Source organism: Nomascus leucogenys, chromosome 23, assembly GCF_006542625.1.
Source record: "Nomascus leucogenys isolate Asia chromosome 23, Asia_NLE_v1, whole genome shotgun sequence".
Taxonomy (NCBI): Eukaryota; Metazoa; Chordata; class Mammalia; order Primates; family Hylobatidae; genus Nomascus; species Nomascus leucogenys.
In genome coordinates this window covers 11767701-11792499 of record NC_044403.1, presented here as the reverse complement: position 1 = coordinate 11792499, position 24799 = coordinate 11767701, and the positions used below count along the sequence as shown (strand labels likewise).

General features: G+C 41.5%; 1 protein-coding gene across 3 annotated transcripts in view; it reads right to left on the bottom strand.

Annotated features, from left to right (window-relative positions):
- Nucleotides 1-18857, bottom strand: part of ST8SIA1 (ST8 alpha-N-acetyl-neuraminide alpha-2,8-sialyltransferase 1) — a 129370-nt gene extending 110513 nt beyond the window's left edge. Inside the window, exon 1 of one of the 3 annotated variants that reach the window (XM_030804470.1) lies at nucleotides 17877-18857. In XM_030804470.1, the coding sequence (XP_030660330.1) occupies nucleotides 17877-18112 (236 nt within the window). In that variant the 5' untranslated portion in view covers nucleotides 18113-18857. The remainder of the gene's footprint in view (nucleotides 1-17876) is intronic. The other 2 variants (XM_003265592.4, XM_012502468.2) reach the window with 2 other exon arrangements.
- Between the last annotated feature and the right edge of the window lie 5942 nt (nucleotides 18858-24799).

Below are 24799 nucleotides of genomic sequence, written 5' to 3'. Positions count from 1 at the left end.
AAATCATTGTTCTTAGAGTCAAAAGTCCATCAGGATAAACAGCTAATGCCTGTGGAGCTTAAAACTTAGATGATGGGTTGATAGGTACAGCAAATCACTATGGCACACGTTTACCTATGTAACAAACCTGCACATCCTGTACATGTAGCCCAGAACTTAAAATAAAATAAAATTAAATATTTTAAAAAGATAGAATTCTAAAAAAGCTAAATACTCTGTTTAGGAAAATAAAATAAGAATTAAATATACAAGTAAATATTCTTAAACAAGAAGCTTCAGTTCTTAATAACATATAAATGAGTGAAATTCAAATAATAAATCTCAACAAGAATCATTTGAACTTGCAAAACAATCTTAATTGTATCTGAGAGAAAAATATGACACAATAGCACAGAAACTTCTGACAAAGAAACTGATTGGCCCAGCATATATTAAAATGTACTGTAAAGCTATGGTATGGCTTTAGAAAAGAACAAGTGAGACACAACTATGGAAGAAAAGTGGGACTTCTGAAATAGACCCACACATATCGGATTATCTAGAATGGATGAACTTGGCATTACAAATTAGTGGGGAGAGGTGAATTTTTGTTTTTGTTTTAGTAACATCTGGTGGAAAAAGTTGGATCTCTACCTCACTACACTAAAACAAATCACAGATAGATCTCAAATTTAGATGCAAAAAGGTTAAATCATAAAAATACCAGATGAAAATGTTTTGGGCTGCACGATTCATGACTCGAAGGCTCAAAAGCTATAAAAGAAAAAACTGATGAGGTTGATTGCCTGATAATTTTTAAAGTCGTTATGGAAAAAAATTCAAACATAAACGTAGGCAGTCATAAGACAAATTTAGAAAAATATTTGCAACAGATGTGACAAAAATGTCTACTACATTCCCTTAACAAATAAGGAACACTTAGTATCAAAAAAGAGAAGATGAACCACCCAAGAAGAAAGTGGCTAAGAGACATGAATGTGCCCCTCGCAGAAGACAAAATCCACAGGGATAATAACACATAAGTAAAAGAGAGCTGAGTCTCACTCATCAATACAATTAAAATTTTTCACCTATATATTGGCAAAATTGTTTAAAGTTGATAACATTCAGTATTGGGGAAAAAAAACAGGCTTTCTCATACACTCTTGGTCACAAAACAGATGACTTCAATTGGAACACAATTCATAAATATCAGTGTAAACCTAAATGTGCTGTCTCATGACCCAGAAATCTTTCCTTTAAGAAGCTACCCTGTGGAGATAATTGCAGGAGCAAAAAACATGTTTCCAAGGATTTTTAAGGCTTTTTTTATTTAAAAAAAAGGAAAGGAGAAACATTATGGTCAACTCTAAAATCATTTTACATTTTATCTATTTTAAAAAATAAAATAGTATTGCTTTGTACTACACATACTAAGTGGGGTATCTACTGATAGACATTGTGGGTGGGAAAGAGGATATTGTTAAAAACAATTTATTACGTGATTTGATTTTTTATTTAATAAATGTGGATGAGTTATCTATTATGATATAACAAATTATCACAAACTTAGCAGCTTAAAACAGCCAAGACTTACTATCTCACACAGTTTATGAGAGCCAGGAGTATCTCAGCTGGAGGGCTCTAGCTCAAGGTCTCTCATGAACTTGCAGTCAAGCTGTCTGCTGGGGCTGTGGTCATCGGAAGCTAAAGGATACGCTTCCTAGTTCACTTACGTGGTTGTTGGTGGCCTCAGTTCCTCACTGGCTATCAAGCAGAACTGCAGTTTTTTGGCACAAGGGTCTCTCCATAGACTGCCTGAGTGGCCTCATAGCATGGCAGCTGGCTTCCCCCAGAGTGAGTGATCCGACAGGGAGAGAAGGAGGGCACTCAAAATGGAAGCCATGGTCTTTTCATAACCTAATCTCTGAAGTGGTGTGCCATCTCTTCCATAGCATCCTATTCTATTCTAGTAGTGAGTCACTAAACGCAGCCTCCACTCGGAGGCAGAAGATGACACAAGGGCATGAATACCAGGAGTGGGGATCACTGGGAGCCATCTTAGAAGTTGTGCATCACCATGTATGGCACATGTTGAGTGTATCTAGATATTTCTGTAGACACAGCTGTAAAAATTCATACACAGTAAGGAGATTATATATCTCAGTTTGTTGGGAATAGTCTTAGTTTGTGCCTGTTGTCCTGGCATAATTATAGCATTTTATCTCAGGCATCCCAGTTTAAATAATGAATTATACTCTAAATAGGAAAACATCTGGAAGAATAGACATCAAAATATTAACATTGTTTATCTCTAGGAAGTGAGACTGATAAGACTTTTATGTTTGATTAATACACTTGCATAATACAACAAGTGCATTATTTTAATAAAAAAACACACATTGAATTCTCTCTCTGAATAACTCAAAACATTATCACATAGATTCCACTTCAGAGACAGTGACTATAGCCGAAAGGAAAGTCCATGGAGATTTCAGCAATGGAGAGAAATGAAAGAATCACTTCCCTTTTCGGGTGCGCAGAAGTCTCCACACGATTCATTGCTCCACTCCTGTTTCTCAGTTGTACAGTCCATAGTTTCCCTGACTATGGTATGGCTGGCATCTTTTCTAGGCTTCCACCTTACAGATAAAAGGGGGAATTAAGCAAGTGGGCTGTGAGAGCTAGAGAGTTAAGAGAGCAAACAATCCTAAAGCTAAGCCACTGGGATGAATCAGAGATGTCAGGCGGAGAGAGGAAAAAAAGAGACATCCTCCTTCCTCAATGCTTCATTTGAAGGGCTCTTGAGGAATGGGTGATATAAACAGCCTTTGATTTTAACAATAGCAAAATAGAATAAAGTGTTAATTCACCTATACAAAATGAAATTTTATCATTTGCGATTCATTCCTTTGCAGTAAGACACTGCAATATAAGGAGCTATCAGGCTTTGACTTGAAGCCCTGAATGTGAATGTGGATCTTACCGCAAAGGTTCAGCACAGTAAGGAAGTTTGCCAGTCCTAGAGCCAGACAGTCCATTTTCTAACTATGTAACCCTAACCAACCAAGGTCCTTAAGCTCTTTGTGGCTCAGTTTCTCCATCGAGAAAATGATGATCTTAACATCCACAAACATCCTTAAAGAGGAGCTGACGTATAGTAAGCATTCATTAAATGCTAGCTCTGGGCATTACTGACTGTCTAACTGCCCTTAGGTAAATAATTGTTCACAGCCTGTTTCTTTGTAAAATAAGTATAATAATATCTTCTTCATTTTGCATTTGCGAATGTTAAGTGATAACACTGTGTAGAGTGCTGAAAATAGTGCCTGGCATATGGCAGACAGAAAATAAATAAATAGCAACTTTATTACTGAAAATATCATCATTATTGTCTAAAAAATGGAGCTGATCTAGGGTTAAATTGACTGATAAAATCTGCATTACAGCATCTAGCACAGTGCTTGCATACAGGTCGTACTCAATAAATGTTCATTAAATCTGAACTTAATTTTCCATATTGCATCTCTATTTTAAAAGTCCAAAGAGAATTTTTTGGACTACTTATAAGTTATAAACCTTGACATCTGATACAGGAGGAGCAATCTTCTGGCTTCTTTATTGGTTCTTTCCTTTTGTAACAGAATGCTCAGTGGGATTTTATGCCGGAACTATGGTTTAAGTCCAAGACTGGAGATGCAGCTTCTGAGTATGCTGCATGAGTTGGGAGAGTCCGTGGACATATGGCCCTCAGCAGGGCTGGGGGAAGAGTCTGATTGGCAATCCAGCGCCACCACTATAATTGCCCTTCACCTTGGCGAACATGAAGGGAAAATTGGGAGCAAGAAGAATCTATTGAGAATGGGTATTCTTCCCTCCCCTGAAGAAGAGGGAGGCCCCAAGAGAATCAAGGTTGGGGGTACCTAGCCAGAGGGGCATCATTCATCATTCCCCATTTGGAGTCTGCTTAGCTAGGAGGTGTGTTGATCTGACCATGAGCTTCCTAAGCAAGAAGAAAAGGAAATTTTTAAAAAGACAGTGAAGAGTGATTCTAAATGGTGAAGAAACAGTTCAAGACATTCATGGTAAGCCCCCTAAAGAGGAGATGAGGGGCTTGGGCATCTCATTTGTAATGGGAAACCTTGATTTCTTGCTCAAGATGAAACAGAATGGACTCAGTTGAGCATTTCCATATAACAGACCTGCAGCGATCCTTTAAGAAACAGCATACAACAGATTGGATCTTTACAAATTATGTGAATGTATTAAATTATCACATGTACCCCAAAGCTATGTACATCTATAATGCATCTATTTAAAGAAAGAAAAGGAACTTAGTCGGTGTACAATAACTAAGCTTCATGAAGGTTCAAAGACTTATCCAGGGGATAAGCATAACAAAGTGTGAGGATTTTTGCCTCTTATCTGGGAATTACAGTCAAGGCCCCACTCTAAGGCCAAAATAGGCTAAGTACCCCATCTTTTATGTTTACCACTCCACAGGTTTTCTAAGAGGGCCAGTCCTGGCACCACCCAGCTGACTTATACTGGGGAAGGAGCTGCCTTGGGAGTGGCATGCGTTTGCGGTGAGGCCACAGCTTTTCACCCCCACGGAGAGGGGAGACTAGGGCTTTCCCTCCCTGCCAACACAGAAGAAGGGTAGAGGAAACTCCAAACAAATCACCTGTAAAGAAGCGGAGCTGGGCGCGGTGGCTTACGCCTGTAATCCCAGCACTTTGTGAGGCCGAGGTGGGAGGATCACTTGAGCCCAGGAGTTCGAGACCAGCCCGGGCAACATAGGGAGACCCCTTCTCTACAAAGATAAAAATTAAAAATTTGCTGGGCCTACAGTCCCAGGTACTTGGAAGGCTGAGGCAGGAGGATTGCTTGAGCCCAGCAGGGCTGCGGCGAGCTATGATTGCACCACTGCACTCCAGCCTAGGTGCAGAGAAAGACCCAAAAAGAAAAGAAGGAAAGAAAGAGAGAGAGAAGAAAGAAAGAAAGAAAAGAAAGAGAGAAAAAGAGAAAGAAAGAAAAGAAAAGAAAAGAAAAACGAAGTGAAATGAAGAAAGGAAGAGTCTGCAGAACCAACCAGACACCAGACACACCAGGCACTGCACTCCTGGATCTTTTATCAGGCTGTCCATCTCCCTGTGGATGGAGTGTTTATCAGGACCCCACCTAAGAAGGCTGTCCGCCAGGTGAAAGAACCAGAACACCTTGCCATTGGAAGGCTGGGCAGCCAGGCAGGGTTCACGCGGAGCAGCCACCCCCAACAGAGAAAGGGACTATGAATATTCCCCTCCTCCCTGCCCAAACTGAAGAAGTAGCTCCTAGAGGAGGGTGGAGTGGGTTCCACCTCAGAGATTGCTCTTCTTGCCTTCCGCCGCAAGCGCCTAGAGGTTCTAGAGCCTGAGCAGGCGGAGGTGGTAGACGCCAGAATTTTCATTGTGCTTTAAAATAAACAAAACAGCTAAAAGCCAGAGTGAGACTGTCCCAAGAATCAAAGTGGATAAAAAATTAATAAAAGCTGGCCAAGTTGTTCAGAGACCCATTAGAGCCAGCTAATTGGGGTGTGGGGTGGGGGTCAGGAGGTAGATTTCACATGCCATAGTTGGAGCAGTTATTAGGAAACAATAAAGTGACTGTGTTTTTACCCCAAATTGAGACTCAGCCCACTGCCTACTGACTCAGCTCACCAGAGAGTCTTGCTGCCAGCCCCTCCACTTCCTCTTCTTTGCTATTGCAGGGTGGCAGGTTGAGTTGAGAACAGTTGCTTACAAAGTAAGCAATCCCCATCCAAGCCAGCCTGCCTCTGTCCCTTTGATTCTACCAGTAATTGAGCTTTGTGTTCCCCCATGGGCTCATGTATCTTTCAGCAAGGTTTTAAAGTGCTTTTCCTCTCCAGCATTTCACATGTTGCATAGGTTAGCAAGAGTCCAAAGATATCATACCACTGAACTAGACAGAGACCTCTGGCATCGCAATCACGATTCAGGCACCACACTGAATGGACCAGAGTGGAGATTAGGGCCCTTTATGGACTGAATCAAATACAGGCAGACACAGCTAAGTTCTGAAAGCTAAGGCAAACCTGTGTTTGTTTTTCCTTCCATATAAAGAAGTGGAGACACTGGAGAATGTTGCTGCTCCTTTCCCGTTGTGTGCTGCATGCTTGTTTGTTGCATGGGGGAAGGCCCACGTCCTCTTGGCCTATCACTCTGTTCTCAGTAACTAGCATTGTGCCTGGCACATAGAAGGCATTGAATATATATTTGTTGAATAAAGGAATGAAGAAGTGAATACATGAATTAGTAGTGAATATTTAGAGCCTAAAGTCTTAATAATAGACAACAATAGACAATAAGTGAAACTGCCCCCTAAAAGGTATTCAGACAGCTGTCTACCAGCCTTTCAGACAATCTGATGTTTTTATTCATCCAATACTCATTAGACATTTAGTAAGGCTGTGACCAGGGACTTGAGACAGACAAATATCAACAAGACTTCATTTCTGGTCCCAAAGCACCAAAGCAACAGTATGTAGAGCCATTTCACACAGATGCAAGGGCATAGAAGGACACAATGCAGACGATATCGGGCAATGTCATCACAATCACCAACACCTGACCTCCAAAACATTGACCCAACAAAATATCATCATTGGAATTTTTGTGCCTTTTTACGACACCTCCACCCTTCACCAGGTGGGTACGATCTGCTCCAGATTCATGCTGAAGACGTTTAATTTTAGTAAATAGGAAAATGACTCTTAGAGTTGTGAAACATAGTATTTCTATTTTATCTAGGACACTATTCTTTTTCCTTGAAATCTCTACCTTATCTGAAGTAAAAGTTCATTTTCCTTTTTAAATCACAGTTTTATTTAATTGCTTAAGTCCTAGAAGAAAAAAAGCTATTGCTTTTTAAATGGAGATAAAACACCATGCTAATTATCAACTGTACTGTAATGGAGTGGATAACCATGAAAAATAAAAGCACATGTACCACTGCACTACATAAATTCCTCATAGCTTGGTCTCTGCAATCCCAAATGAAGGGTTTACCTGCCACTGTACATATCCAGTTGTATGGGGATCTTTTTTTGTTGCCTGACCTATTGTAAATCCACCTAAGGGAAATTCTATCATTTAATTTAACAATCATAGTATATCTATTTATGCAATCACTTTGCACACTGAAAGAGGGAAAACCCCAAATCTGCACTTAGCCAAAGCCAAAAGATTTTCTATGAACAATCAAAGATGCCAAATATAAGAATTGGTGTTTACTGATGGTGGGAGTGTAAATTAGTTCAACCATTGTGGAAGACAATGTGACAATTCCTCAAAGACCTAGAGGCAGAAATACCATTTGACCCAGTAATTCCATTACTGGGTATATACCCGAAGAAATATAAATCATTCTATTATAAAGATATATGCACACATATGTTCACTGCAGCACTATTCACAATAGCAAAGTCATGGAATCAACCTAAATGCCCATCAGTGATAGACTGGATAAAGAAAATGTGGTATATATACACCATGGAATACTATGCAGCCATAAAAAGGGATGAGATCGTGTCCTTTGCAGGGACATGGATGGAGTTGGAAACCATTATTCTCAGCAAACTAACCCAGGAACAGAAAACCAAACACTGCATGTTCTCACTTATAAGTGAGAGCTGATCGATGAGAACACATGGACACATTGCGGGGAACAACAACACACCTATCAGGGGTGGGGTGAGGGAAGAAAGAGCATCAGGAAGAATAGCTAATGAATACTGGGCTTCATACCTGGGTAATGGGATGATCTGTGGAGTAAACCACTATGGCACATGTTTACCTGTGAAACAAACCTGCATATACTGCATATGTACCCCTGAACTTAAAATAAAAGTTGAAAAAAAAAAGAAAAAACCGATATAGAATTAAATCAACTTAAAGTCATCAAATGACAATGTTATTCATGATCATAAAAATAGTAAATAAACTAAATTTCCAACAAATATCATTGGTTAAATACATTTAATGATATTCATATGGCAGAAAATTATGCAAGCTTTAAAATGTATGTTTGGGCTAAAGTTTAATGGCATGGAAGAAATGCTTGTAGCAGCATTCGTTTTAAGTGAATAAACTCAAGGAGCAAAAATTTTAAAAAGATTTTAAAAAAAGAATTGGCGCTTCAAACTAAAAAGTGTGAAAACATTAATTCTAGAAATTTATAAGCAGGTAAGTGTTTAAGATGTATACAAAAGGATGGTCACCACATCATTATTCATAAAAGTGAGAAATTGCAACATAAATATCCAAAACAGTATATTAATTAAATAAATTTGTATCTATCCTAACAACGGAAAATCTTATAGCCATTAGAAGAGATGATGTCGACTGCGTATATTATTACTAGAAAAATATTCGCAATGTACTGTTGAATTCATTACACTTTTGTTTCATTTATACACACATTGGCATTGAATGATCCAGAAGAATATAAACCAAAATATTAGCGATGTTTGTTAAATGTCAATTACTTTTACAAATGAAAATCGTGTTGCTTTTATCCTTTAAATACCAACCTTGAGAAAGTACAGATCTTTAAAGAGGCTTTTTAATTTCCTATGCTCAGCTATACAACAAATACATATGAAGAAATCATTAAAGAAAAAAAGTCTAACGTAAATTTGTCAGCAACATAATCTTTTTTAAAAGTATTTTTATGGTAATACTTGGACAATAAATAATTATTTTTCCAAAATAAAAAATTATAAAGCTATTTTTTCACAAGTTAGTAAATTAAAAATTATTTAATTATATGAGAAAATACTGAAGGTATAATTTTGAGTGAATAAAAGAGGATATAAAATTAAGTATACAAAATACATACAATTTAGTAATACACACAAACAAACATACACGAAAGAGACTGTTTACTATGTGTTCTTCTGAGTGAGGGAATTTGAGCAGGCTTTTTCTTCTTTTTACTACATTTAAAAATTTTCTGTAGTAAATATGTATTCTTTCCAAAATCAGACAAATAATAAACCCTATAAATTGTTTAAATGAACATAGGAGACATAAAATCCTGTAATATATTTGTTTATTTTATCAATAATGGAAACAAACTAAAGATTTTGCATCCCAGGCAAGATGTAGTGGGACAAAAGGCCCTTTTCTCATTGTGGTCACCTGGAAATCTCTGATAGTGTCTTCTGTGTTTAAGATCTGAAAAATGGAGAGTGTGTGGCTCTGAATTCATTTCCACTTCCTCCTGGCACCTAATTAGAGTGACACAGCTCTTTCGGTCTTGGCTGCTTCCCTCTCATGTAATGCCACAGCTAGAAGACAGTTCAACAGAAAGGGATAAAAATCGATTCCTTCAAAACCCATTATCATTATCCAAAACAGTCAAACTGTAAGCCTTGGAACCCCACGTTACTTAGTTTCTTACTGATTTAAGAAAAGAAACTAGGAATCTCCTCTTATCTGTGGAGGATACATTCCAAGACCCCCAGTGGATGTCTGAAACTTCAGATGGTACCAAGCTGTATATACCGTTTTTTCCTATACATACATGCCTATGATAAAATTTAATTTATAAATTAGACACAGTAAGAGATTAACAATAATAGCTAATAATAAAATAGAACAATTATAACAATATACCTGCATCATCACTCTTGCATTTTGGGGTCACTGGTAAAATAAAATAGGTGTTCCTTGAACATAAGCATGGTGATCCCACGACCTAGATGGACATTAAGTGACTCATGGGCAGCAAGTGTCAACAGTGTGGAGATACTGAACAAAGGGAAGATTCGCATCCCAGGCAAGACATAGTGGGACAAAGCAAAATCTCATCACACTACTCAAAACAGAGCACAATTTAAAACTCATGAATTGTTTATTTCTGGAATTTCCATTTAATATTTTTGGACCAAATTAATCATGGACAACTGAAGCCATGGAAAACAAAACCACAGATATGAGAGAACTGCTGTTAATTCGATTATAAATTTTATCAAATCAGGGACCACATTCTTGTATTCATCACTGTATTTCCAGCACCTAACTGGTACATGGTAGACATTCAACAAATGTGGTTGAATGAACGATTGAAATCAGTTGATTTATTGCTGGGCTCTGCTGTCTTCCCTAAAATTTTGCTGGCCATAGTACAGCACCTTCAGCACTAACTCTGTGAAAAAAGAGGGTGTGTCACAAGGTCATATTTCATTGTCAGATATTCTTTTACTGAAAGTACAATTAATAGGCACAGAATGTGTCCAAAGACATGGATTTTCTCCTCATTACGGACTAATAATTAGCAATTATCCAGCAACTAAATCCTCTCAAGGTAACTATTGCCACCTGCGGCTAAGGCTCAGCAAGACCAAGTAAATTTTTCAATGTCACAAAGTTGATAAATGACAGAACCAGGATTAGATCCTTATCTCTGGGAATCCAAAGTCCAGACATTTTCCAGGTGGGAACAAACTTCCTGTCATCCCACCCAGCCAGGTGAGGATGGTTATGGAGTCTACATTCATTATCTGATTTAATTATCATCGCAAACCTATGAAGTAGATTAGCACATTATACTCATTTTTCAGATGATGCAACAAAGGTACAGAGAGGTTAAGTAATTTGCCCAAGGTCACACAGCTCCTGATAGAGCCAGGTCAGAATGATAAACTAAAATAGATTATTTTACCATAAATCTATCAAATCCATCATGAGAGAGTGCATTAATGATACATAGTATCATTATTTCCAAGATGGCTCACAACTTTGTCAAAAGACTAACAGACCACACTCTATACTAACTTACATAATTATTCAATTGATCAACTAGTTTCCTAAAACACTTTGCTCTCAAATGAAGACTGATAGACTCCCAAGTTACAAAAAAACCCACTACAATTTTTCACTTGAGTATTGATTATGCAGTACAGACCAAAAACTCTCCAACCACCTCCATTTGCAAGGCAGAGGACAAAAGTACAACTGTATCTAATATTGAGAAGTTATCATCAAACCAACCAACTGATAAAACATATTCTATTCTCCTCCCCGGACAAATAAACCTGCATAACAATCTGGAATGCCAGATTCAAATTCAGCCTCCTGAAACTCCAGGAAGTTTGGTCCTGCAACCTGGGGAACAGGGCAAGCCTATACCACTTGCATATGTGGGCCCCACAGCACCAAATCAAAGTTCCTTCCCCCGTGTCTCCCTCAAAGAGCTGTCCCTTAGCTGTCCCTTGCCCTCTCTGATGTGTGGCCTAGGATTGTACACACCAGGGAGGCAAGCTACTCTCAGGAAGAAGACTGGGTAAAATGCCCCACGCAGGCAGGCAGGCTGCGGAAGTAGACTTGGGTCATTTGGGCAGGAAATTCCAGGGTCTAGAAAGGTCCCATTAACACCCTGCCTCATTGAGAAAGGGTGAAACCAGAGAAAAAGAAGGATGTGGCCCCTTAAAGTATAGGGCACAGAGCATGGACCCCTCTCACCAGGGATTAAGGGGAACATTAATGAAAATCTTAAACAGCTGTTACATATACGTTCGACAGAGACGGTTGCTTATATAAATATCCTAAAATGCCTCCCCTCTCCTGACCCTTCCCTAACCAGGACCTATCTATCAAGTACAGTTCATTCAGGCCTCTTCCAGGAGGCCTTCTCCAACAGCTTGAGCCCACAGAGACACCTCTTTTCTCTAAACAGTCAAAGCATTTACATTGTAGTTTCCAAATTTAGTTTTTAATTACGCATACTTTCAAGGTTTCTTAAATCCTGTCGATTGGGCAGGTTTTGTTTCTGCAAATCAGTGGTTCTCAGTCAGGGCCACTTTTCCCCCCAGGAGGTATTTTGCCAAGTCTGGAGACATATTTGGTTGTCTCATTTAGTGGACAGAGGCCAGGGATGCTGCTGAACATTCTACAATGTACCGGACAGCACTCCACAACAAAGCAGTATGCAGCCTAAAATGTCAGGAGGGTTGAAATTAAGAACCTCTGCTCTAGAGTAAGAGCTCTTTGAGAATACAAAGGATGCTTACTCCTCTGATCTGCTACACTGCCAAACAGAGTGCTGGACACACAGTAGGTCTCATTAAATATTTGTTGACCAATTGGGTGGCTATCTGGTTCCACACCTTCCTAAACATTCATTCACATGATATCTAAGCAAAATTTAGTGTGCCAGGGACCATGTGGGCTCTGGGAATGCAACTATGAATGAGGCACAGTTCCTGTCTGTGAGAAACTTAAAATTTAGCAGGGAAGGCAGGCAAGTGCACTCATATTTTTAATACATCATGACTAATGCACCTGTCACTACCAGTTATTTGTATATTTCTCTGTTTATTTTCTGTCTCTCATCACTATCCTATAAATTCCAGGAAAGCAAAAATCTTGTTCAGTTCACAGCTACAGAACCAGCATCTCCTATCCAATAGTAATAGTGGTAGACACAGAGTAGTAGGTATTTTGAATACCTGAAAGGATTACAATGATATGAGCATGGTATAAAGAAAACAGAGAGGAGGAGTTCTAAGCACAGCCTGGGAAGGAAGGAAGGAGTAAGGGAAGCCACCTTGAGGAGAAGTAACAAGGACTGAGCATTAATTATATACTGGAAATAGTTCTAAGCATTTCAAACACATTATCTAATCTAATTCTTACAACAATCCTATAAGAAGCCCCATTTTACGGACAGAGAAATGAGCAATGAAGGCTGATTTGCTCAAGAACACAGCAAGTGATGGAATCAGAATTTGAACACAGCTGACTTCAGAACCTTTGCTCTTAACCACGATAATGCACTGTCAAGAAATGAGAAGGAACTGGCCAGGTAAAAGGCAGGAAGATGTGGCTTTAAAGTCAAGTCATTGCGGGTGGAGTGGATGGCTCGAGCAAAACCAATATAGCCTGGCCTATTTCAGGAACCATAATTATTCCAATATTAGCAAAGAATAAAAAGAAAAACTGATGAAAGATGACATTGGAGAAGTAATCAGAGCCAAATCATGAGACAGATGTATACAGCATTGCTTCATTTATCCAAAATTAGCAAGGAACAAGCATGAGGTTTAGAATTAAATAGCTCCAGGTTGGAAACCAAACTCCATCATTTTGTTCATGGATCTCTCTAAACCTCCATATCCTCATCTGTAAAACAGGGAACATACACAAACCTACTTTATAAGGTTGCTTTGGGGGAAAAAAAAACATATATAAGTGCTAAGAACTAGGCCTGGTATATTTTACGTATCCAATAAATGTTAGTGATTGATTTTTGCTATTGCGATTATTGCTGATGAGATTTTTTTCCACATTTGTAAATCTGCAACATAACTGTAGCATATTTTCTTGAGCACCAAAACTTATTATATTTTCTTGAGCACCAAAACTTATTAAACCGTCTTTTTCCTAAACTACCTTTTCAAAGTGAATTCCATAAATCCCCAACTTACAAACACTAAATTTACATTTTATCTGTACAGATGGCTGCACCTACCCTCATCCTCTCCACTCCCAGTGCATTTTTCCTGCCACCGGGACAATTATGGAAATTGAGCTTTTAACATCCCTAGATTCAAAAATAGGCAAATAAAAGAGGCCACATAAAGGTGGAACTGCTGAAAATAGTCGTTTGTTCAGAATTTTGAAAAAGAAAGAACTTGACTGCTTAGAGTAATGGTTACCACCCAATGAGTCGACAGAATTTTCAAAACAACCACTTCACTGTATTAACCTCTATTCTATTTCCTAAACCCACTGGTAACAGTGATGTGCCACCTCTGCTGATAGCTAACACGCAGCCAGTACCATTAGATCCTTGATGTCTGTCCATTTCTAATGAGCCACACCTTAAATACATTCAAAGATTCCTGGCTTCGTCTTACCACCCAGCCCACTTTTCTATGGTGGTCTCCGTGGGTGACTTAATAACTTTCCATACAGTAAACACACCAGGCACTTCTAAATCTCTCCGCCTTGATCTTTGCTGTTCTCTCTGCCTGGCATATACTTCTATCCTCACCTCTTACCACTATGCCACCCTACCATCCTTGGAGGCTTACTCCAAACGCCACCTCCTCTCTGAAACCCGATTTCCCTCCCTTCAGTAGAATTAAATGTCATGTTCTGGGAACGTCCCCAGCACTTCACTGGTGTTTCTATTGTTATAACAATCACGTATTAAACAGAGATACATGGCAAGCATCATTCCAGGTGCTGTCTATATACTATCATGTAATTTTCACCACAAACTTGTAAGACATTCTTACAAGCCCCAATTTGCAAGTGGAGGAACTGAAGCTCTGAGAGTTGGACTTACCAATGATTGCACAACTGGAAAGGGATACAGCCAGAATTCCAACCATGTCCTGACAGCTCCCAAATCCATAAGGTTTTCACTCTGCTATGTTTCCTCTCTTTGATGGCCCTATTTCCAGTTAGTTAATTATATACATTATCTGTCTTTTCCAGGGGATTATAGCAACTCCCTTGAAGACCAGGGCATGTTCATTTTCATAAATGTGGATAATGATATATCAATTTATATAAGATTCTTATGAGGATTAAATGAGACAATACATACTAGCATAGTGTCAGGCAGATAATAAGCACCTAATAACTTGTTAGCTTAATTGTTACTATTATTGTTACCATGTCAGGTGCCACGAATAAAGCCTTGCACATAAATTCTGAATTCAGGTTCACTTCTGAGGAGCAAATGAAATGGGTGAGGATCTGATGGAAGAAACGAACACTGCTTTGGTTTGGCATTTCCCACAATATCACTTAATCAAAAGCAACAAGAATTAAGAAAGTTTCTGTAATAGGATTTATTGATTCCTTTATCTTTCTATCACCACATAAACATTAGGAAAACTTCCTGTTCCATTCAAAACTCTTACAGCTTTCTTACTTTCTTCCTGCCATCTCCTATGCAGTTTGACAAGGTTCTTCTCTGAGAATTCAGTACATATCAAGCACTAAGCTAGAAGAAGAAAATTACAAAAGTAAATGGAAGCACAGAGGGCAAAATAAAATCTTAAATTTTGGTGTTTATATACATAGTGAAACACTCTCCTTTCTCTTCACAGAATTTAACCGTATGTTAAGTCATCATATTTATTTGTGTGTCAGTCATCCTCTACTAAGAGGTAAGCTCTTGGAGGAGGCAATCTATCCATCCTATCCACTGCTATCCCCCAGGGCCTAACACATATCTGATGCAGAGTAGTCACTCATGAAATATTGGTTAATTGACTGATTGCAAATGTTTGTATTTATGTATGTATACAAATCTATATTTTTACACATATATGACACCATTCCATGATTTGTGAATAAATGCACATATGTCTCCACATATAAGTGCACTTTGTGCATTTGTGTGCATATATTTGTATTTATGCAGAAGATGTTTCAGACTGGAGAAAAACAGATGCTTGTTTGTCAAAATTGTGTCTCCTTAACACGATAATGGCTTCTGACTGACCGGTCTAATATTGAACAAATAAACACTACTGCCATATACTAACAATCCAAATGTTAAAGAACATTAAATGTGCAGGTAAAAAATAATTAACTCAAACCATGAAACTTCTACCTTTCAAAATGTCTTGTCCCTGTTCATTAGCGTAAGTGTACATGGCTGGGGAGAGGGGTAGGGACCAATAATGTTTACCTGTAAATCTGGCAGGAGAAACATTCCAAATTCTCATGGGCTGCCCAGATTTCCTTAAGTTGTAACATATACCAGAAATTATAATTTATAACAATTATAAGGCAACCATTTTCTGGGTACACAATGTACCAGATACTTGGCATCAGTTTTTATTAAAAGTGTAAACCTTCTAACAACTCTGCAATGTAGATAAACAAGAAAGCCAGGACACAAAAAATATAGTAACTTGCCAAAGATTCTCTGCTGTTTATCTAGTCACGCCATACTCAGTGTAGAAATTCAGAATTCTACTCTGAAGCTCAAACTTATTTCAATAAGCAATGGTGCCTTTTACATGGTTTTACAGCCACTAACTTTGAGGGATATGTGTTTAGGTAGTTTTCATAGTGTATGGATTTTAATAAGTAATTCTCTGCACATAGAGACCAGACCAAATAACAGCCAAATACACTGAAAATTACTCCAGGCTACAGAAAGCAAGGAAAAAATGAGTCTCAGAAACTATCAGCCTGTGTTTCTCAGAATATGAAGCATTTTCCACTTGATTGTGTCCTCTAACAAGAAATCTATCGTCTAACAGGGCTTCATTATTCCTCCTCCTATATTAAAAAAATGGACTCTTTATTGCAAACCAGTGGGAAGTTCTTAACTCATTTCCTTAGATCACTTTAAATGAAAGTGCTTTCTGTCTTTAGGGAAAATAATTGCTGGATGTGATGCCTTTTGCCTGCTTTTGAGTCCTACAATGAATACTGTGAAGGAAAGAAAAAATTAACCCTTAGATACTCTTAGGAAGAGTGAGGTTATTTTTAAATTCAATGATGGTAGAGTTCTAAAAAGAGAGAAGGAAAGTCCTCCCTTCCAAGGAGAATGCAGTTGCCTTCCTCTAAACAAATTGGCTCTGTTATCTTTTTAACTCTCTTTCTAGGAGGAGGCCTGAGAAGGAGAAGGAAACCATATGTTTAAAAAGTTTTTTAAAATGTATAGATGCTCCTGAATATTTGTAAATAACTGCAGTGAAAAATGTTTACATTAGAACTCACCTGCCCTGGCACTGATTAGAAAGATCCTCTGCAGAGCAGAGGAGATCATTTCCAACCACCCAGACCACTACAATCACAGGAAGAAGCCAACAGCAGCATCTTCAGCCCCAGAGACTAAAGGTGAAAGGGGCACCTCGCAGTGGTGGAAGCACCCGTGTGTTCCCTCAACATGCCTGGGGAGGTGGAGAGGAAGAGGAAGCAGCTCTGCCTTCCCTCCAGTCTAACTACACAACCCCTGCTGCTGTAACTTATTTTTAGACATTTAATCTAAAATTCCCAGAAAGGAAGCAGATCTACAACCTCTGAGTGATCCTCAGAGTTCTGATTTCCAACCTGGCTTGGGGATTTTGTTTGTTTTCTGACTTCAGGTGCCTACTTAAAGTACATCTCCCATCTTCCAGAGGCATCCACAGTCTAAGCCAATAAAAACGGCTGGGAGCTTTGGAGCTTTAAGTGATGAAAAATCCAGCACCCACAGGTCAAAAGTAATGACCTTGGGGAAGTTACTCATCCTTCTAAAGAATCAATTTGTGGTCAACAAGATGAGATAATAATACTAGAAAGTTGTTCGAGATTTCAACACAAAAAACTGCACAGTATCGTCTCTTAGCAGGACGTCAGTCAGTCTATGCACTCGCTGTGGGCACACTGCGCAAAGCTGCGGGATCCGTCCATGTTTCCACCGCCCATCACTCCGACGTTGGGGATTTATGTTACCGACAGTGCACTCCACCTCGGGGAGATGCCTTTTACCTGCTTCTTGTTCCCTACAGCTTCAAATGTCTGCAGAGCCCAAGAGGTAAATTCTCATTAAGTGCAAGAGACTAAGTTATCCTGGGTTCTCCTTCCCTCTGTTTATCCGTAAATTGTTAAATAAAACTCCGTTTTGGGAAGAAATGCGTCGAGTCTTTACATGCGCAAAGCAGGTGTCTGCACATCTCTGGGGGTCAGGGGCGGGGAAGGAACCCTGACTAAAGTCTCCAGGTTGGGAATGGCACAAATGGAGGGAAAGGACATGGAAGAGCGGATGAAAGGGATGCCTTTGCGAGGCGGTGCAAGGCGGTCCTCGCCGGTGACCCTGTCCTCTGCACTCGGGGAGGAAAGGACGCTAGAGGGGAGGAGCCGCGAGGGCAGGAGTACCTGAACGCTCTGGCCGCGGTCTGGTTCCTCCTCCACGCCGTGCCCTGTTGCAGCACCCCCTGCACGATCTCCTTCTCGTTGGGCAGCCGGTAGACGGGGAAGATGTAGAGCCAACAGAGGACCACGACACAGAGGGCACTGGCTCCCATGGGCAGCCGGGTCCGCGGGAACTTCCACGCCAGTACAGCCATAGCCCCTCTGGACGTTTGTCGCCGGGCCCGCCTGCAGGGGCTCATCGCAGCCCCGGCGTCCCAGGGGCGGGGGCCGGGGCCTCAGCACAAAGCTAGGCGAAGTGGCAGCGGAGGGTCCCCCACCGCCGGCCCCCCATGCACACACACCTTTCGTTCTCTTGCTTGCAAACGCACGCACGCTTCTTCGGCCCCGTCGGCCCCAAAGGTCAGCGCAAGGATTTTTTTAAATGCAACTTTTCCAAGGATTTCTTTCTAGGGGAAGTGGCTGGGGGGCAAGTCACGATCTATGGCCATGGTCGCTTCCCCTGCAGAAGGCGGGCGCTGGGGTCTCCGAGTGCGCAGAGATCGGCGGCGGCGAGTAGCTCCCGCCGGTTCTGCAGCATCACGGTCGCCCTCGGCGAGGGTCCGGGAAAAGGTTCGGCTCCCTCCCAGACATTTGGCCCGTGGCGTCCCCTTGTCCCCTCCGAGCGATGCTCCTGCGCCCTTCGCCGCCTCCCGCGCTGCTGCGCCGCCAGGCAACCCCCCCAGACGCGCTCTCTGCGCCGCACCAAGTCCTTGGAAATTTCCACGGCGGCCCGGGACCGCTATCCTGCCCCGGGCTCCTCCGCCTCGCCCGCCGGGACCCTCGCTCCCCACCCCTCCCGGAGAAGAAAAGAACTCGCTCTCATCAGTTAATTCAGCGGCGCGCCGCAGCCTTCCGCTGCGCCCCGGACTTCGCAGACAAACGCCCGGGGATTGGTGGAAATCAAGGTCTCCCTCTCCCTCCCCCACCTGCAAAATTGCCTCCTTCGACCCGATCCGAGCCGCAACACTCGTCCAGAGCGCGCACCCCTCACTAGTGCCCTTGTTCTTTGGAGATAACAGCAGACAATAAAAAACAACAGCCCCCCCTCAATAGAAATATATCAGTCCCTGAGTGTGGCGGAGACTGGCTAATATCCTGATCCTTCGACACGCGGCCGGTGTGCCCAGGCTGTCACCCTGCTGCCGTCACCCTCGTCTTTCTGTAAGTGGTTGGGTATTAACCCGCAGCCAGGCGCGAGGAGGCTGGCGGAGATTTATTCCTTCCTGGGCCCCCACCCCCATTAGCCGGTCCCGGAGCCGCGGCCCGTGTGCGCGCGCGCATACACACACACACACACACACACACACACACGCACACACGTTCACGGGCGCAAGCGAGCGCGCGCACGAGGAGGTGCGTGCACTCCGGGGTCCTCCGCCTCGCCTCCTCCCTGCAAGGAAAGGCAGTGCTGCATCCAGATGTGCAGGCGGCTGGTGCCCAAACACTAGACCTCAAGATGTCACATTGCCTTGGAGGCGCGCGGCCTTTTAGACTAAAGGACCGTTGGTTCTTAGACGTCCTTCTTGCCCTTCTTGCTTGTCATAAGCGATAAGCTTTTCCCAACCCCGACCTTGGAAAAGCGCCACCCGCCTTGACCCACCGAGCTGAGAGTCGCTGTTAGCCACTTCTGCTCGCCCCGGCGGCCGACGCATAGCTCGGGTACCTCCTAGTGGTCGCCTATTCTATTTGCTTAAGCATCTCGTCAAGCATAAAGTGTGCAAGGACAAAGAAGAAACCTGGTCAGCTTAGTCATCACGAAAACAAAATTTAAGGCTATAACTCCATTTGTTCAGCCGACCAGGCTGCGGTGCCTGGTATCTTTGTCTAGCATCCGTCTCCACTGAGAGGTGGAACTTGAGAAGTTGATGCAAAGTTATTTACCAAAAGCGAAGTAGCATCCCAGATGACCACTTTAGTGTCATTTTCTCAACAATACTGTGCTCTCTTAGTTGAGTGATCTACTGCCCTCCACTGGCAGGCATGCCCCAGAAATCTCTGTCCTACTTGGGTAAATCAGTAGAGACAGGGGAAACCTTGAAATCCCTGTCACATCTTACCACAGTGGAGGCTAGTACAGATTCTTTAAAATGAAGATCATCTTAAGTCCTGCAAAGTAACCAGCCAACTCTCCTCTATTCTTGAAAAGGGGAAGAGAAGGGGGGGCTTTTCCTACTTGCCTGGGCTTTGGATAAATCATCTGCCATCTTTGATCTTATAATTTAAGTAAAACACAAACCATTCCCATTTTTCTTCCTCAAGTTCAAGGGGTATTTGTAGAGTAAATAACAAAGAAATAAACTGACAAACAAAACTAAGGCATATTACAGTTATGAAGGGTCTATGTAAATGTTTCCCTATTGAATATCATAAGAATGCATTAAAGTCATGCTTTATATCAAAAGATCTGTGTGACACAATGTGCTGTTTTTCTTTTTTCTGCAAACTAAGAATTCTCTTACCTTGGTGGGCTTTTGCCCACCCAACAATCCAAACTTATGCCCTGCTTTTTCTTAACATGAGCACAAAATCTAATGAGGTCATCACTCTCACCCTTCGAAGTCACACTACATTGGTCCATTCTCACATTACTATAAAGAATACCACTGAGACTGGGTAATTTGTAAAGGAAAGAGGTTTAATTGACTCACAGTTCCACATGGCTGAGGAGGCCTCAGGAAACTTACAATCCTGGTGGAAGGCAAAGCAGGCATGTCTTACATGGTGGCAGGCAAGAGGGAGAATGCGTGTGTAGGATAAACTGTCAAACACTTATAAAACCATCAGATCTCGTGAGAACTCACTATCATGAGAACAGCCTGGGGGAAACAGCCCCCACGATCCAATCACCTCCAACCAGGTCCTGCCCTGGACACGCAGGCGGGGGGGGGGTGGGGGGGTGGCGGTTACGGAGATTACAATTCGAGTTAAGATTTGGGTGGGGACACAGAGCCAAACCATATCACACACAGGTCTCAGTTCTGTCACAGTGTTGTGATCCGCTCATGGGATGTGTGTTTGTTTTGTTTTGTTTTGTTTTTCTCCCCATGTATAAATCCAGTGCATTATTCAAGACCAAGCCAAGTTATCTAGAAAGTTCTCATTCAATAATGTGTTCCCAGGACACCTAAAACACAGACTTTATGAGAACTCAATAAATACTTATGGTTTCTGCTTCTACTCTCTTTGACCTCCTGTTCTGATGTCATAGTATTTGCTGGCTCTGACAGATGATTAAACACTTAGTTGATTGTGTTGTGTTGTGTTGTGTTGTCTTGTATTGCTAGCATTTTTCATATATAACTGTGCCTCACCAACTAGGCAGGAAGGGGATTTAGTTTTATGTATCAAATGAAAAGCCTGTGCTTTTGATCAAATTAGGACTCCACAGGGCATGGCTAAGTGTCTAGGAGAAGAGCAAGAACAATATTTCACATTTTCTTCATGTTCCTCCAGGTATCAACTCAGGCACTTCAACAAATAATTGCTGCTTGGTTTTATAATGAGACCCTCAAACTTATTCAGTCTATTGCCAAGGCATCACTGTTTAAGGAAAAGTATGAACCCCCAAGTTTTAATGTTTTAAGTAAAATATTTTAACTGATATTTAGCCACCTTGTTTGTATGACTTATAGTAAGTAGCTTAGGTATTCTTTTATACTTCTGCATCTGAGTATGCTTAGCGGACACAAACAGGATTTCCTCAGGGACTAAACAACTTTTAAAACTCTATAAACGTGTAGTAGAAAAATGTAAAGGCAGGAGTCCAGATTAAACAGAATTGTCAGTGATTTGAGATAAAAACTTTAAAAGGCCATTCTTCAGTCTCTGCTCAAGTTCTTCTTGTCAGAATGGCTTGGAATGGCCAGTCAGAAGCATAAAATGATGCCTGTTTCACAACCAATTATAAAACCAAGGTAAATAAGGTTGTAGATGGAGAAAGGTTATAAATATAGTTTATCTGAATAAATGCATTTATTCATCTCCACTCCCTATTGTGACCTCACTAAAAGAATAGTAAAGGAGTAAAAGAGAAAAAGATTCAGAAGAACAAGAGAAAAAGAAGGAATACAAAACCAGACAAAGGATGTCAAAAAGTTCACAAGCAGGAAAGCAATTAAACAAGTGTTAACTGACTTATCAGGAGAGAGAAAGGTCTGGGCCTTCAAGAAACCGTGTGTGTGTGTGTGTGTGTGTGTGTGTGTCCGCGTGCAAAGAAAGTTGAGGCGCATAGAGAGAAGCCAACAAGAATCAAGCTAATTTGTACTACAGAGATCTTGCTCAGAAATAAAGGCACCTAGGACCTCTGGAGATGGAGGTAATGAATGAAACAAAGTAAGAGGTTTGTTGGAAATCTTTAAAAAGGAGCAGTTGAAACATCTAGATCTTATTCCCCAACCTGGCTTAAAACAGGAGGTTAATTCTCTAGAGACTGACCAGCACAAAAAAGAAGACCTACAGATTCTGATATGTGCAAGAGATCTCCAATCGAATGGCTAAATCCCTGTCTAACACCCTCTAGTGAGACCCATTAGTGGATAAGCTCTGCCTACATCGAGTTTCGTGGCCTCTTTTTAAGGCCTCCTTCTTAAATATGAGGGGAGAGTCAAGGATCCCTACACATTTGAAGAGAGTCTCCAACATGAAGCAGAGACAAAAGAAGCAAATAATCACACACAGAAATCAACCCTAGGAAAAAATGATAATGCAAGAAACATAAGAAATCTTCAATAAAAACCATAATTAATATTCTCACATGGGCTGAGACACAATCCAATGAAGCAAGAACAAGAGGAGGCCGGGCGCGGTGGCTCACGCTTGTAATCCCAGCACTTTGGGAGGCCGAGGCAGGCGGATCACGAGGTCAGGAGATCGAGACCACGGTGAAACCCCATCTCTACTAAAAATACAAAAAATTAGCCGGGCGTGGTGGCGGGCGCCTGTAGTCCCAGCTACTTGGAGAGGCTGAGGCAGGAGAATGGCGTGAACCCGGGAGGCGGAGCTTGCAGTGAGCCGAGATCGCGCCACTGCACCCCAGCCTGGGCGACAGAGCGAGACTCCGTCTCAAAAAAAAAAAAAAAAAAAAAAAAAGAACAAGAGGAATGTTCAGATGACTAAAGTCCTTTGAAACTGAAAACATGGTAACAAAATATATAACAGAATTCACAGAAAAGTTGAATTACAAAGTTGAAGAAATATCCCAGAAAGTAGGCCAAAAATATAAAAGAGGGCAAACAAGATAATAAATTATAGACTCGAACAAAAAATAAATATCCAAACCACAAGAAACAAAAAGCAGAAGATTTTCAAAGACATACTAAAAAGAATCCTAAAATTTAAGCGTTCATTAAGGACTCAATATAATGAATTTTTTAAACCTACACCAAAGGTATATAACAGTGAAATTTTAGAAAATAAGAAACAGAAAATAATGGAAGTTTAAAGAAGAAAATGCATGCAAAAGATTGGAAATTATGTTGGGATTAGATTTACTTAAAGCAAGAAAGCTGAAAATCAACAACTTAACTTGGGCTCAACAAAGAACTAAAGTTACAAGGCAACTCCCCCCCTCCTCCAAAATGGAGAAATGGACAAATCCAGAACCAGAGTTGAGGTATGTTTATCTGGAGCAGAAGATGTTGAAGCCATAAACTGGTAGGAATGCTTCAGTGGTCATTTGGAATTGGCATAGTGGAATTGCTGGAGGCTGAGTCTGGACTAGAGTGAAAGAGAGAAACTCCTGGGGATCACAATCAGGAACTCCTGGAGATCATAGTCAAGTGCGCCTCCACTCTTTTTATGAGTTTTACCTCCAAGAATCTCACTGACACAGGATGGGGGCCAGGGAAGTATTGGGTAAAAAAGGGCAGTGTCCCTGGAGATAGCTCCACCCTCAGGCCTGTGCCCACAGACCTAAGTGAGAACAGGCACTCCTGTTTTCGTGCCCAAATGTTGCATTTTCCAAGACCACTGTGGCCTACCATGCCCCCCATCCTGTTCCCATATAAACCTAAGGCCTTAGCAGGCGCAGACGCAAGCAGCTGAATGTTGAGCAAAGCAGAAGAACACACCAGCAGACACCAGCAGACTGGCAGTCCAGCAACGGCGGAACGACATGGCAGAGAAAGAGAAAAGAGCAGGGCCATCTGGATGCCACGAGGAGTTCGGCCGGGGGCGGTTAGAGAAGGGTCTGGCTGCTGGGCAGCCCAACTCCTGAGGAAGACCACATTTCCACTCCATCCCCCTCTTCCAGCTCCCCATCTATCTTGCTGAAAGCCACCCCCACCACTCAATAAAACTTTGCACTGATCCTTCCAGCCCACATGTGATCCGATTTTTCCAATACACTGGGCAAGAGCTCAGGATACAGAAAGCTGTCACACTGGCCCTCTGCCCTTGCAATAAGGCAGAGGGTCTATTGAGCTGATTAACACAAGCCATCTGCAGACAGCAAAGCTGAAAAAGCACACTGTAACACATGCCCACTTGGGCTTCGGGAGTCGCAGATACCCATCCCTAGATGCTGCCATGGGGCCAAAGCCCAAAAGCGCTCCCCACAGCCTCTGCACCTGCCCATCTGCATGCTCCTCCTAGGAGTTTGGGTAGCAGGGCCATCGAAGGAGCAAGCCACACCCCTGTTGCATGTCCTGTGAGGAGAATAAGGGAACTCTCCTGTTTCATCACCAGGTTTTCAGGAAGAGAAACTGAGAAAGATCATCTTAGGGTTTTACATGGGTAGGGAAGAGTAACCATCGTGAAATATACCCAGAAGATTATCTACAACAAAGCCCTACTCTTCAGGGCAGAAAATCTTACCACATCATTATCTCATCTCAGGGAAGGGCATTTCTTCCACTCCAATCCCCTCTAGGCTTTCTGTCTCTCCTAAG